This window comes from Saccopteryx bilineata, chromosome 1 (genome assembly GCF_036850765.1).
Source record: "Saccopteryx bilineata isolate mSacBil1 chromosome 1, mSacBil1_pri_phased_curated, whole genome shotgun sequence".
Classification (NCBI taxonomy): Eukaryota; Metazoa; Chordata; class Mammalia; order Chiroptera; family Emballonuridae; genus Saccopteryx; species Saccopteryx bilineata.
This window is the reverse complement of record NC_089490.1, coordinates 364,437,738-364,452,139: the sequence shown is the minus strand read 5'-3', so window position 1 is coordinate 364,452,139 and position 14,402 is coordinate 364,437,738. Positions and strand designations below refer to the sequence as shown.

Below are 14,402 nucleotides of genomic sequence, written 5' to 3'. Positions count from 1 at the left end.
CCACCCACCCCAAACAAACTTCGTACAAACTAGCTTTTCTTCTTCACCTCTCAAAAGCCTGCCATTGTATCTAGAACCAGCATAGGTACCACCTCCTCCAGGAAGCCTTCCCTGACCATCTCTCCCACCACTGAATTCCTATGTATCTTCTTGTGTGAACCCCTGAGCTGGTCTTTACCACATGGGCCTTAGAGTGGAGTCATATGTGTAAGTGTCTTATCACTGCCACTAGATTCTGATCCCTAAAGTCAATGACATAGCTTTATATTGTTTATCCCAACCCCTGCCTAGCCAGGTGGCCTGCACACTATAGATGTGCTACAAAGTTATACACTGTAAAAAACAGTATGTGGATGAATGTTGAAGCAAATGCGAGAGTGCAAAATGAATAAATGAATGAACGAATGACTTGTCCTCGTCTATGCACCGAAAAAAGCTCAGGCCCAAGAAATGAACTTCCCAGAAGCTGCAGTTCTGCCCCACCCTCACTTCCCTTAAGCCACTTATTCATTTAGTCTCTTATTAGTTTTTTGTTCCTTCCTTTATTCACTGCACAAACAGGCATCTTCTGCCTCATGTTCATCCACGCCAGGCCAGGTCAGGCACCCACTCCATCCCCGGCGTACCATCGGGGCAGTAGCAGCCGTCCACACAAGCGATCTCGCTGTCCACACAGGCCCCCCGGGGCTGGCAGGAGGCAGGGCAGCAGGCGATGCACTCGTTGTAGATAAAGGCCTTCTCCTTACAGTGCACGGCTTGGGGGGAAGGAGCAGCGTGGCCTGTCCGTTACTTGCTGGCTCAGCTCTGCCAAGCCCAGCCAGCCCCTACCCCAGACTCTGGGGCAGGGATGGAAAGGCTTTGATTTTCCTGACCCCTTAGTCCCAATGGGAACACTGGGTGACCAGCAAATTGGCAAGAACCACCCTCATCTCACTCTGTGCGCTTAGACCAGTCTATCCTGCTCTGAGCCACGGGAAATTTGGGGCTTAAAGCTCTGACAACTGTGGTTCTGGTTCTGAGCAGGACAGGACATTGAGCTGAGTCCTGAGAATGTCATCCACAACCCTAGGATGGAGCTTGTCTGACGCCCTCCCTGCCCACCACCAGGCTGCACCTACTGCATTGCCGGAGCTGGGTCCTCCAGCCCTGGAGGGGCTGTCCCGCCTGGGCACACGCCCGGGCATACTCCGCCAACGCCCGGCACCAGGTGGCTTCATCACCCGCTGATCTGTGCAGGAAAACTGAGGGTAATACTGGAGCAAGGCCCAATCTGCCACCAGCCTTCCACGTTTTACAGACTGCCAGGGATCAGGGCACGCCTTCTCTCCACACACAGCCAGAACGGAAGCCAGGGAGGGCATCTCGGTGTACAGAACCCTAGACTGGACGCAGGCCACTGTGGGAGGTCAGGTCCCATTTCTGAGCCTCCATGAATGGGGATCTCTGTCCCATCCATGCAGGTAAGAACTTCAGAGCTTTGGAAAACAAGTCTGTCAGTGCCTGGGATTGTCAGGCTTGGTGACCCACCGGCTGGGTCCCACCCCAACCCTGTGAGGGACCTCCCACCACCCAACACCACCCTCAGTCCTGCTTTCCACTCACTGGCAGAGATCGCTGGTGCAGCTGGCCGTGAAGGGCAGAGGGCTGACGTAGGCGTGACAGGCATCAAAGGGGGCCCTCAGGAGCGCCTCACACCGGTCATACACACTCTGCGGCAAGGGCCAGGAGCTGGAGCTGGGGACCAGCAGGGCTACACACAGCCCCACGTGGAACCCCGACTTGGGCCCAAGGGAGGGAAAGAGGAGGGTGGGGAGGAGAGGAAAGGGTCCATGGGCACCAACACGCCTGGGCACCGGCAGCCAGTGACTTTCCAAGAGGTAGATGGAAAACCAACTTAAGCCAGATACTGGGGTAGGAGGTAGGGAGCCAGGGTGGGGGGATCTCCTCAGGGTCCCAACCTGCATGCTTCCCAGGCTCTGCTGCAGGCATGGTGGGCGAGGCAGGGAGGAGGCTGTGGGTCCTGGAGGCTGGTTGGGGGCTAGCTCCTGCCAGCTGTGCACAAACTCAGCCACGTCGTCCGTCAGCTTCCCTACAGGGAGGACCAGCATGCCCACAGGTCGGGGCAGGGACGGGAGGCACAGAGAGGGCTCTGAGGGGAGGCCAGTGGAGCCAAAGAGACACCAAGAGGTGGACAAGTTGTTGAAGAATCGGCCTCCTGAGCTCCCATCCCGATCTGCATTTCCCAGCAAAACCAGTCTCCTGAGAAAGCTGTTCGGTGGTAAAAGTCAGGAATGCTCAAGAACCTGCAGTGGTCCCTACAGCTCCAAGCTCAGGGACAGCAACACCATGCAGTGAAGGGAGAACAGTACGGAAGCCTGGACAAGGAGCCGCAGTTTTTCCGCATGTGAAATAGGCAGATGATCCCCCCATGAGGTGACTTTGTGGACTCTGTGAGATGATGCATATAAATAAAGTGTTCAATGTGCTGTGGGGGCTCAAGAGCATCCCTTCTCTTCTCAGGCCAGAGTCGCCATGATTGGCCCTGGCCCCTTCACCTCCAGGGTCAGTCCACCCAGCAAAGTGCCCCATAGATCCTCATACAATTCTATTAGGAATTCTCATTATGACTACTTTACAGGTGAGGAAGCAGAGGTCGAGTGCTTAAGAACATGCTTGAGGACACACACGCACGTGGTAGGAAGGGACCCCTGGCCTCCCACTGGTCTTTAGCGCCATGATCCAAGGTTCTTCCCTAAGCCCTTCCCATCCCTCCCAGGTGGACTTGTCCTCCACCAAACCCACGAAAGGCCACCCAACCTGCACCTCACCATAGCTGGTCACCAGGTCATCCTGAGGGTCAGCGTTGTTGTTTCCACACAGTCCATGGGTCCAGCCCAGGAACTCCGGGTTCATCTTGATGTAGACAGCGGAGGCGCCATCCCAGGCCAGCGTGAAGGCGGACTGATGCCGCACGAGGACGTAGCCAGCCAGCCGCTGCAGGTGCACGCTCCCCATCACGTGTGGCAGCTGGACCCTGCACGGCACAGCTCAGAGCCTCAGGGCGTCCACACCACCTCTCCGAAAGCCCAGTCCCTCCCCGAAAGCATCCACCGCTGTAGCTGCAGAACCCCTCCTGTACACTGCTCCTGCCCGCTCCACACGGTCACTGTCCCATGGGACCTGTGGCCCCACTCTCAGGTGCCTGTGCGTCTACCATTAGAGAGTTTCTTTTCTCTTAGAGAGTTTCTTAATATTGTTTTTTAAGATTGTAATTTCCATGGCAGGGATAAGTTTTAGTGACTGAATTTGCGAACTTCTTCCTTTAACCTAGACAGGAGAGATGGTAGAAGCAAACAGCGGGAAGGAGAAAGGGACGGGAGAAGGAAAGGCTGAGCGAGAAGGAAAACTGGGAAGGAAAGCCAGTGGACCATTTTTCCCGGCTTTACTTGTCTGGGGTTGGTAACTTGCAACCCACCTGAAAATGAGGAAAGGAAAACAAATGATATGTCTAACCGGTCAAAACTGGTACCGAAAGATCCATAACCCAAACCTCCACTCACAGGAGAAACCCTCCGGCCTTCCACCTTCCACTCAGCCCCAGAAACCCTGGTTACCCAGTTTCCAGACCTGACACCGGAAGTGAGAAAGACTCCCATCTCCCCTTAAGCAAGGTGAAGTGACAGTAGGTAGCAAGGGGAGGACAGTGACGAAGGTTTCAGAAAGAACCGCAGTCCAGTGTGATAACAGAGTCCTTACTCCTTGTGTGGTCTCCTGATGTCCCAGAAAAATGACATTCAGAATGACCCTATGTCATCAGAAAAAGGTGAAAGTGTACCCAGTTCTTGTTCTAAGGATGCTTAAACTATGTAGTATCCGTTTGGGCAGATTTTCTTCAAATTGTGGGGGTGAACTTAAGCATGTTTTAGTAGTATATTCGCAACTATCTAGAAAATTGCTGTTTGCCTGAATACCCACCGTCTGGAAACCCACAGGGCCTGAGAGTTCCAGCAAATCGCAAGGGACTCGGCTTTCTGCAAACCCAGCTGACTGACACCCAGCTGGCCTGCCGGTATGTTCCTACCCTAATAGTGGAAATTCTGCTATTTTGCCCCTGAAAACAATTTTCTTTAGGCTCACCCATCTTCCACTGGGACAGCCTGGAGCAGGAGAGGTCAGGGCAAAAGGTGTGGTAGTTACCTCACTCCTCCGTGGGTAACCTCCTTGGCCAGACGGAGCTCCTGCTCACCCGCAAAGAAGAGGCTGACAGACTGGGAGCAGCTGTATGGGGAGGAGCTGCACTGCGGGTCGTTGTGCACCTGACGGGGGGTTCAGAGGCCAGAGTGGAGGGTTCCTGCTCAGAACTTCAGTTCTGGGTTCAGCGGCTCTCTGTGAGATTCTGCTAAATGCTGATTGCCTGCCCACTGCATGCCAGGCACCTTTCCTCTGTGATTTCTCCCAGTCCCCACAACATCACAGGAAAGTCATATAATTATCTGAATTGCAGAGAGGAGGCAGCTGGTGCTCAGAGAGGTGAAGTGACGAAAGCCACACACACACAGCCAGGACTCTAACCCAGGTCTGCCGGCTCTTCCAGTACATTGTGCTGTCTCCCGATATCTGGATTCTTTGTTTATCCACCCCAGGTTGTCTCATCAGATTGAAAGCCAAGGTTATACACTCACACCAGCTCACATGCATATAGAACACACACACACACACATACACACACACACACACTCCCTCATGTATCTACTTAGAGGGTACTCTCAATGCACACACTATAAACACATACTTTTACAGCGATGCCAGCAAGCACAGTCCTGCCCTCTCCTGCACACACAGGTGCACAGGTTGCTCCTGTGCTGCTTGTCACATACACTCTCCTCTGCCCCCTGCTCAGACGAAACCCTTACCTCCAAGGCCATAGGAACTGAGGAGTGGGGGTTTGGGGGTACCAAGGCTCCCAGAGCTTAGAGAAAAGTCTGAAAATGTTTCTCTTCCAAGAGTGGAAACTCTTCCTGAATCTTCCACTAGCTTACATTAAATGTGGTTAAGCGGGCCCTGGCAGGTTTGCTCAGTGGTAGAGCATCGGCTCGGCATGTGGAAGTCCCGGGTTCGCTTCCCAGCCAGGGCACACAGGAGAAGCGCCCATCTGCTTCTCCACCCTTCTCCCTCTCCTTCCTCTCTGTCTCTCTCTTCCCCTCCCGCAGCCAAGGCTCCATTGGAACAAAGTTGGCGGTGAGGATGGCTCCATGGCCTTCTTCTCAGGCGCTAGAATGGCTCTGATTGCAGCAGAGCAACACCCCAGGGTGGCCGAGCATCGCCCCCTGGTGGGCATGCCGGGGGGGATCCCGGTAGGGTGCATGTGGGAGTCTGTCTGTGTGTCCCCCCACCCCAGCTTCTCACTTTGGAAAAATACAAAAAATAAAAAAGTGGTTAAGCAGACTGCAGCTATATCAACCAAAAGAAGGATCTATGAAAGCTACCCCATAGTCTAATTAAATAATTTTCAAACCTTTTTAACCAAGACCCACAGGAAGAAATAAAAACATATTCAGATATAAATAAAACAAAAGCTTTACAAAATAATATTTACCACCTGACCAGGTGGTGGTGAAGTGGATAGAGCATCAGCCTGGGACACTGAGGACCCATGTTTGAAACTCCGAGGCCACCAGCTTGAACCCAGGCTCATCTAGCTTGATCATGGCCTCATCAGCTTGAGCGTGGAATCACTGGAATGATCATGGGATCATAGATACGACCCCATGGTTGCTAGCTTAAGCCCTAAGATCACTGGCTTGAGCCCAAGGTCACTGGTTTGAGTAAGGGGTCACTGGTTTGGCTGCAGCCCCCCTGTTAAGGCACATATGAGAATGTAACCAGTGAACAACTAAGGTGCCACAATCAAGAATTCATGCTTCTCATCTCTCTCCCTTCCTGTCTGTCCCAATCTGTCCCTCTTTGTCTCTCTCTCTCTCTGTCTCTCTCACTTAAAATAATAATAATAATAATAATAATAATAATATTTACCCCATCAATATGAAATTCATCTTTATATTTTCTATTTTTTGTGGGGGGTTTTGTGCTGGTTATGACTCATTAAGTTTATTTTATGATCCATGAATAAGTGACAACCCACTAGTCTAAGTAATCGAATATATCCATCATGCAATGACACTCCTGAAAAACTCTGATGTGTGACATCCCAAGGCAGAGTGGGCAGGCTTGGTCAAGGTCCCCAGCCCTTCCAGGGCGTGGCCCCCAGGGCAGCCCCTTGGCAGGTCTATGTCTGAGACAGAAAGGGCACAGCCTCCAGGCCTCGTGGAGCCTTCCTTGACAGGCAGGGCAAGGGGGGTCTCACCTGGACTGAGAAGGTCTGTCCCTCAGGTTCATGGCGTCCCACCAGTGTGTAGCTTCCCTTCCCAGAGTAGTAGTAGTAGAGGCCATCAAATGTCTCCACGTGGTGCTGTCCCCACGCCCGGCAGATGCTGTCCCTCTCGGGGCCAGCATTGTACACTGAGCCAAGAAAAGAGAGCTTTCAATAGCTGTGGTGGTTACCACGCCGAAGTCTGGTGGGTTCCAGCCCTATAAGAGTTATCCCACTTCTCCCACAGTCCAGGACTCCCAGACTTTCCCTGTATCCATGGCCCCTCCCAGGGTGGGATGGAGGCCAAACCCACCCATCTGGCAGCGCGGCCCAGTAGCATTGAAGCGTCTGCAGTCACAGAAGGCCGGGTGCACACATTCGCCCCCATTGAAGCAGGAGAACAAATCTGCAAGGGAGACACAGAAGGCACCTTCCTGTCGTGCTGATGGCACAGCTGAGGGAGGCAACACCTCCCTCATGCCAGGGCACCCAGCCCCAAGCCCCAGAGCTACACAGAACTCAGACGCCCGTCCCAGGGAGCCCCAGTATTCCTCAGTAGCTAGCCTTCCTGGGGACACAGCAGGCTGTGTGTGTGGGGGGGGTACCGCCTTCGGTGTGCACCAGGTGGCCCCCAAGCCAGCCCCATCTAGGTCTTCAGCTGTCACAGCTAAAAGTTCCTGGCCCCAGGCAAGGCAGAACTGAGACTACGGAGCAAGTAGAGTGAGCAGGGACAGTGTCCCGGTATCTTCAAGTACTGCTCTTCCTCTCTGCTCCACAAGCACAGAGGCCACGGCATAAACCAGAGGAGGGAGAGGCCTCACCTTTAGAATGCAGGGGAGAGTAAGGCCACGGAGACAAGAAGGTAAAGCAGAGCAGAGTGAGGGAGGAAAGGAACCATGATGTCAGTGGAGGTCCCACGGATAGAGGACAGGTAAAGCCACGGGCAAAGGACAAGTGAGGGAGAGGCCACGCACACAGGACAAGATGAAGGGCAATGCCACAGAACAGAGAAAGAGGCCACAGAAACAGCAGAAGGGGAAGCACCATCTAAACAAGGAAGCACGGACTCATTGGAGTCAGTGTGAGAACGGAAAGCCACAAGGCCACGGTCATAACACTGGAGAGAGAACTCTCCTCACCCAGGAGGAGAACACAGAGCAAGGCAGTTGGAGGCTGGGGCTGATGGAGGGGGAAGGAACGCCCGTGCAGGGAAAAGAGGTCACGGGAGGCCCGAGGGAAGGCCCGTCGTCCCACCCTCACAGACCTCCCGCCACTGGGACCCTCCCACATACAGCCCACAGACCACAGGGAGGAGACCACTTACAAGATGGTGCACATTTAGCCCGATGGAGTCGCCTTTCCCAGGAAGACATGGCCAATGAGTCCAGGTTTTCAGCCTCCTTTTAAAAACAGAAGAGAATGCTATCAAGGGCAGCCTTCCTGGAGGTGACAGCCCATCCTGTCCATCACTTGGATGGAGGGAGGGCCCCTGCCGCTTCACCTCCCCAGACCCACCTCTGAGAGCTACGGAAGGGAGAAATTTCAGGCCTGCCATAGGCCCAGAGGAATGAAGGCTTTTTTTTTTTTAATCTCCAAAGTGGCATCTCAATGCTAAACACATCCCTCCCCTCCATGCTCCAATATCCCCCAGCCTCCCCTACCTCCTCCCCTCTCTAGTAAACATTTGTGTCCCCACAGCCCAACACAAAACGCCCCTGTCTTGAGAACAAACATGTTCCTCCACAGAAGCCACATGAGGCAGAGCAAAGAAACAAGGGCAGCCCTCACCCCAGGACAGAAGAACATCTCACCCCATCCCTCAACCCAACCTTCCTTTTGGGATCTCCCGACAACAGCAAAAACAGTGCCTTGCTGATCATCAGCCACCATCCTCAGAACTCAGAGTCCAGCCCAGACTCTCCCTGATACCACAAATCAGAGGAGGACACAGGCAAAGCGTAGCTAAGACATCCTACCACTTGGTAATTCCAAACCAGAATTCCCAACACGTGGGCTCCTGAGATATAAACCATCTGAAATTAGGACTGTCCTGAACATCCTACCACGTAGGATGACTTGAAGATCTGACTTCTCAGAACTCCAGTCTGAGGTGTCTAATGTCACCTGGGACTGGAACCCTGGGCACAGCAGGCTCCTTCTCTCTCAGGGCCTCGGCCTGCTCATCTGTACAACTTCCCAGAACTCTATGCCCAGCACCCAACCAGGTACCTCGAACAGAACAAGACCCCTGCGCTTGGGGAGCTCACGTTCTTGTTCACGGGGCCAACGAGGCACAAACCATGCTGTGGGGATTTCTCACGTCTTCCTCCCTCACCATTAGCATCCCCAGGCTGAATCCCAGCCACCAGCAAAGGACTGGAAACATAGAGAACTCTATGTCCCTGAGCCCAACCCCAGCTCTGCGCCCCTCCTTGGCAGGTTGAGTCTCTCCACCTCATCGCCAGGAACTCCCTCTTCACTATCCTGCTGACCGCTGGGAAGTCACTGGCCCGCCCCGACCAGGTTTCAATAATCTCATCTCCTCGCACTTGGGCCCTGGTTCCTGGGTCCTCCCCAGCCCTCCCTCCCTGCAGACCCAGGCCAAGCCCCAGGAGTCGGCCACCCACCCTGGCTGTAATCGATCTCACTGCCTCTGAGACCACGAGAAAGAGGAGAGAGCAGCCAGGGAAAACAATCAATGCCAAAGTCCCTGAAGAGCTTAATCAAACTTGGTCTTTGTGTTTCTCTTCTCCTCGCTGCCACTCCGATGTGGCCTTTGAAATTGGTGCGGCGAGGGCAAGACAGCCTGGGCCGCAGAGTCAAGGCCATTTTCTGGAGGAAAATTTTAAATCCTGTCCACATGATTCATCTCTAGTGTAGATCAGGAGTACTTAATTATTTTTATGCCATTTTAATGAACACTTTTGACAATCTAATGAAGCTTATGTTGTAACATTTCTAAATACCTAAAATCAAACATAAGGTTAAAAAGGAAATCAAATATATTACAATGTAGTTATGAAAATATTTTATAAAAATGTGTGACTCAGCAATATTTGTACTTTTTTATTAACACATTAAATAACAAAACCTAACAGCAGGTGTTATCACTGCCAAAGTTTTGAAGTAGGGAGCATAAGTGAGATCCGGAGATGTCAACAGCCATAAGGTGATAGGATATATCTGTAGTTTCTTTGGAGACAGTCACAGACACTGCTAACACTCCTGTGGTTTGTAGCCAATAATAATAATTGAAGGGAATGCTAAATTTTAGTTAGATCGAGGTTCCTGTAAACAATGTTTTCCTCACCCCAGTTCATAGATCCCTGGTCTACACCATCAATTCTTTGAAGACGGCTGAGCTCCATGGGAGTGAGGCAGCACTGAAAAGAAGGGTGGTTGGGTGCTAGTCTGGGATCCCCACTCTGTTACAAATGAGAGCACTCCAGGCAGAGGCCCCCAGAGGGTCCCTGGGTTCACTTTCTGGCTGATGGCCTCATTCTCCCAACCTCCACTCCCATCACCTTAAAAAGAGGGCCATTCGAATGCCTTATTTGCTCTAAGGAGTAATGTGAGAATTCTACTGGGATTGCCTGGGCCCCACGCTTCCCAAGGAAAGGGAGAGGCCTGCCTTGCAATCCAGCAGGAAGGAAGCCCACCAGGGGAAAAGGTATTCGGGTAAGGATCATTTCCCTCACTGAAATACAGAGATTCCTGGAGTCCTGTGGGGCATCCACGGTGCCAAGGAACAGGCCACTGTGCCAGGGGACCTGGTGCAAGTCACCTACCTACCTCGATTTCCCCAGCTACAAATGAATGAAGGTATTATCTTTCCACTTAAACTATACCTAAACACGACTCTAGAAGTTGGGAGCTGGGAAAGTATGCAAACAAGAAGTAAAAAAAACACCCAGATAATCCACACATTGGGGAATTAGCACGCCCCTTCCTACCTTGGAGTCTTCATATCTATTTCCAAAGGGCAGGAATTTGAGGCACCTCGTTTCCTATTACAAAGGATGCTCTCAATCTGCTGGCACAAGGAGCTACCCAGGCCTGATCTCTAAGGTGCATAAAGTGAGGTTCATGATGCTTGGGACCTGTCCTGGATTTATAATATGTCTGTGATTGTAAGAAAGAGACAAATGCAGGCCAGGATTAGAGAGAGAGCCTGGGTCACCCGATTCAGAGCCCAAAGGAGTTTGGCGAAGAGGAAAAACAAACCGCCACCTCTCCCGAAAGCACGGAGGATGCCAGGAGGGTGGGCAAGAGGAAGCGGTCCGGATTCAGAGGATGGTAGCTCAAGGCTCTGCTTTTCTCTTTCTTTCTTTCTTTTTCTCTTTAGAAAATTAAATTTAAAGGGGTTACATTGATCAATAAGAGTACATAGGTCCCAGGTAAACATTTCTAAAGCATTTGAACTATTGATTATGTTGCATACCCATCACCCAAAGAAAACTCATTTTCTATCACCTTATATTTGTCCCTCTTGGCTCCCCTCCACCTACCCCCAGGGCTCTGTTTCTCAACCAGCCCTTCCTTGCAAACCCCACCAGGTGGCCTAGTTTTTCTCCCCTCTCATGGCAGCACTGCTGGGACACTCTGGAAGGGTTTAGGGTCTTCACAGGCCAGGCAGAGAAAACAGAACTCTATTCTCCTAACGCTTTACCTTCTGACTTTTCACCAGGGAAGGCAGAGCTCAACTGTCTGCTGACAGAACCTTGATGCCCTCTTCTCATTCAAAGATAGATGATAGATAGATGATAGATAGATAGATAGATAGATGATAGATAGATAGATAGATAGATAGATAGATAAATAGATGGATAGATAGATAGATAGAGAGAGAGATGGATGGATAGATAGATAGATAGATGAATAGATAGATAGATAGATAGATAGATAGATAGATAGATAGATAGATAGATAATAAACTGAGCCTGCTACAGGGCCCTAAGAGATTAAGAGTGGTAATAAAAGTGATTTACGAACTTGTGTACTTCAGACACATACCAGAAAACTTCTTCACTCATGTCTGAATAACTGCAGACAGCCTTCCTGAAACCCGACCAGCCTCAGACCCCGACAGAAATGAGCCCCCTCCCAGTGAAGCCCCCTTTACCAGGCCTCCCCTTACCTGGCCTCCCATCAATGTTGTCACGTCCCCCACGGCAAGGGTTTCCTCCTGACGGCTGTGAGAAACAAGCCTGACATGAGCAAAGGGAGAAGAACGGGCCATGCCTCCCCACCAACACCAGGCCATCCCACCTTCCATGCTAGCTCCTGGGGTCACCCACGCCAGTCATAAAGAGGGGGACAGTAGGTGGGGCAGCCATAAGTTCAGCCTACTCACCTGGGCTCCTGGGCTGGCTCAGGCTGCAGCTCTGTGGCGCTGGGGGGCGTGGGAGCTGCAGCTGGAGACAGGAATTCCTCTCCCGCTCAAATCATGCCTCTTTGTTGGGCTTCCCACCACCTGTCCCCCACCTGCTAGGAAGCCTCTCCCACGTCTCCCCTGGTACCTTCTCAAGTCCTTTCTCCCCCTGCCTGGTGACTCTTCAAGGGTCTCCCTGTTTCCTCCCACTGACTGCACCCAGTTCTCTGTAGTTCCCCACTGTGGGTCTCTTCTATCCTGCCCAGTCTGGAACCCATTCCCTGTCACTAGCCTCTCTTTCCTTCTGCGCCCCTCTTTTCAGACCCTCTCTTTGGCTGCCCCTTGCCTTCCTTTAAATCTTCTCTTTTTCTTCTCTCTCTTCAACCTTTCCAGGCTCAGCCTCCCCTAGTCCACACTCTTCTCACCTAGAGCCTGCACCTGTAGGGCCTCCCCTGCCAGCTCACTCCAGGACAGCCAGATGCAAGCGAGGATCAGGCAGGGTGCGGACGTGGGGACGCGCGGGGCCGGGGCCCCCATAGGGGCGCACGAGGACTGGGAAGCCTGAGCGCACGCCCGGGGTCCCGAGTGTCTCTCTTGGCGATGGCTAGGTCACACCTCCACTCGGCAGCCGCCGTCCGTTTTGCTCTTTTTGCCCCAGAGTTCCCTTGGCCCCTCCTCCCAGGCCCTTGGCTCCTCCCCAAGCTAAAGTGACAGGACTGCCCAGCTCATTACCATAACCTAAGCGCTTGCTTTAGAAGGTCCAGCCTTCGCCCTTCTTGTCCTGGCTGCCCCCCGCCCCCCCCCCCCCCGGGAGGCTGAATTCAGGTCGCTCAGTCCTAGATCTCCTAGGGGAGCAAGGAGGCAGCCTGTGCAGCCTGCAACATCCCTACTCCTCACAGATCCCGAGCTCAGGAACGGAGGTCTGGGAAGCCCCTTCCACCAAAGACCCAGGATGCTGGTGTGAGTCTTGTCCTCTGCTTTCCTTTCACAGAGGTCATGGCATATACCACTCAGTGATCAGTAGTCAGTAGCAGAACCAGGGCTGTCCTTCCACCGCTGCCCACTACAGCCTCCCAAGTCCCCCAATCCCCACCATGCCCCAGCTTCCAGCAGCTCAGGGAAAGCTGACTTAATGAAGGGCCTCACACTCCCATATTATTGCTCCCAGCAAGGCCAGGCTTTGACCAAACAAACAAAAATCTTTAATTTGCAAATGAGGTCGAGGGGTGGGGGTGGGGGGGATTGAAAATGGAAATGTGGGTCTCAGAGCCTTGGGAACCTGTGCATCATTCACTTGTCCAGCTAATTGTTGGAACACCAACTGGATGCCAGGCCTTGGAGATGAAGAAGATGTTAGCCCCAGTAAGACCCCTGAGCAGGGGTATAGATTTGGGATGCATTCATTCATTCATCCATTCAACTAAGTTGTTGAGCATCTGTTCCTCACCACATACTGCTCTGGGAATAGGTGGTAAATAAAGCACACAGCTATCCTCACACAGAGGATCTGAAGCCACGGGCGTAGATGAGTAGATGAAGCGGGAAAGCCAAGGATGGAGCCTGGCTAGGGAATGGATAAAGGCAGAACTGTCTCAAAGAAAGCTTGAAAAAGATCATTCCTGGCAGAGGAGAACCAGGACTTGGAGCTACCCTCAAAACCAAGAGGGAAAAATTTTAGGAAGGAGTTTGTGGGGGAGGCAGTCCTGTGAAAGGAGGATTGGGATGCCCTGCCAGTGGACCACAGTTCCTCTTGTAAGGGCATTTGCCATTCTGCCTGCACTCTAAATATGGCTATTTGATATAGCAATGAGATGTAGAGAATCAACAAAATAAATTAGAGAGGAATATATTTTGTGTGTCTTTCCTAGACTTTTGAAAATCCCACGAATTTTTTCCTTTTATCTCTGATGTAACTAGTTAATACTAAGGTAAGATCATGGATAATATTTTATGGTTTTTCTCGAAGAAGGATTTACATCTTAAACTAAGCAATAATTTAGCCCAAATAAAAATAGTCTGCTGGCAAAACTTCAGCGACTGAGGGTGGAATGCAAAAGAGAGGGACTTTAGCCTGACCTGCGGTGGCACAGTGAATAAAGTGTCCCTTCCTCCAATATGGTGCAAACAAGTCAGGCCCCCCATCCTCTGTTAAGTCTGGGAACAAGCTCCCCTAATTAAAGGTCCCCACTCTCCCCACTCACACCTGTTTATTATCCCCTTCCATGGCCCCTCTTTCATCTCAACCTGCCCCAAGCTTGGTTCCTCGTTGTCTTTGCACTCAGCACCTGACCTGGAGTTGAGCAACGTTGGTTAAATTGAATCAAATAAACCAAGTGGGATCTCAGACCTGGGTAACGGGTCAGCCATAAACCAGGCTGTCATTGCCAGGCCCTTCCACGCTCTAGTGAACATGTGTGCACAGGTGTGTTTCGAGGGAGTGGGCTAGGGGAGGTAGAAGGAGAAGTTGATTGAGGAGGGGCACTCCTATCCACTGGTTCTGGCCTCTGGGGGCCATAATAAGACCCAGCCACAAGGAATTCACAGATGAAAGATTTCTTCCTGCTGACTAAAGCCCATGAAGGAGGCCATTATGAAATGTATGCTGAAGGTGAGACACATGGCAAGGGGTAACAGACAGCCTCATGAGAGGGAATACTGACT

The 14,402-nt window shown here is 51.9% G+C and overlaps 1 protein-coding gene across 1 annotated transcript in view; it reads right to left on the bottom strand.

The window, feature by feature from the left end:
- The window catches only part of OTOG (otogelin), a 77,113-nt gene extending 64,788 nt beyond the window's left edge, over window positions 1–12,325 (bottom strand). The window contains exons 1-12 of the mRNA XM_066253855.1: window positions 12,167–12,325; window positions 11,724–11,784; window positions 11,508–11,577; window positions 7,695–7,770; window positions 6,684–6,776; window positions 6,365–6,519; window positions 4,198–4,316; window positions 2,829–3,034; window positions 1,959–2,089; window positions 1,603–1,709; window positions 1,119–1,228; window positions 627–755 (exon numbers count right to left, since the gene is read on the bottom strand). Coding sequence (XP_066109952.1) covers window positions 627–755; window positions 1,119–1,228; window positions 1,603–1,709; window positions 1,959–2,089; window positions 2,829–3,034; window positions 4,198–4,316; window positions 6,365–6,519; window positions 6,684–6,776; window positions 7,695–7,770; window positions 11,508–11,577; window positions 11,724–11,784; window positions 12,167–12,278 — 1,369 coding nt within the window. The 5' untranslated portion in view covers window positions 12,279–12,325. The remainder of the gene's footprint in view (window positions 1–626; window positions 756–1,118; window positions 1,229–1,602; window positions 1,710–1,958; window positions 2,090–2,828; window positions 3,035–4,197; window positions 4,317–6,364; window positions 6,520–6,683; window positions 6,777–7,694; window positions 7,771–11,507; window positions 11,578–11,723; window positions 11,785–12,166) is intronic.
- Between the last annotated feature and the right edge of the window lie 2,077 nt (window positions 12,326–14,402).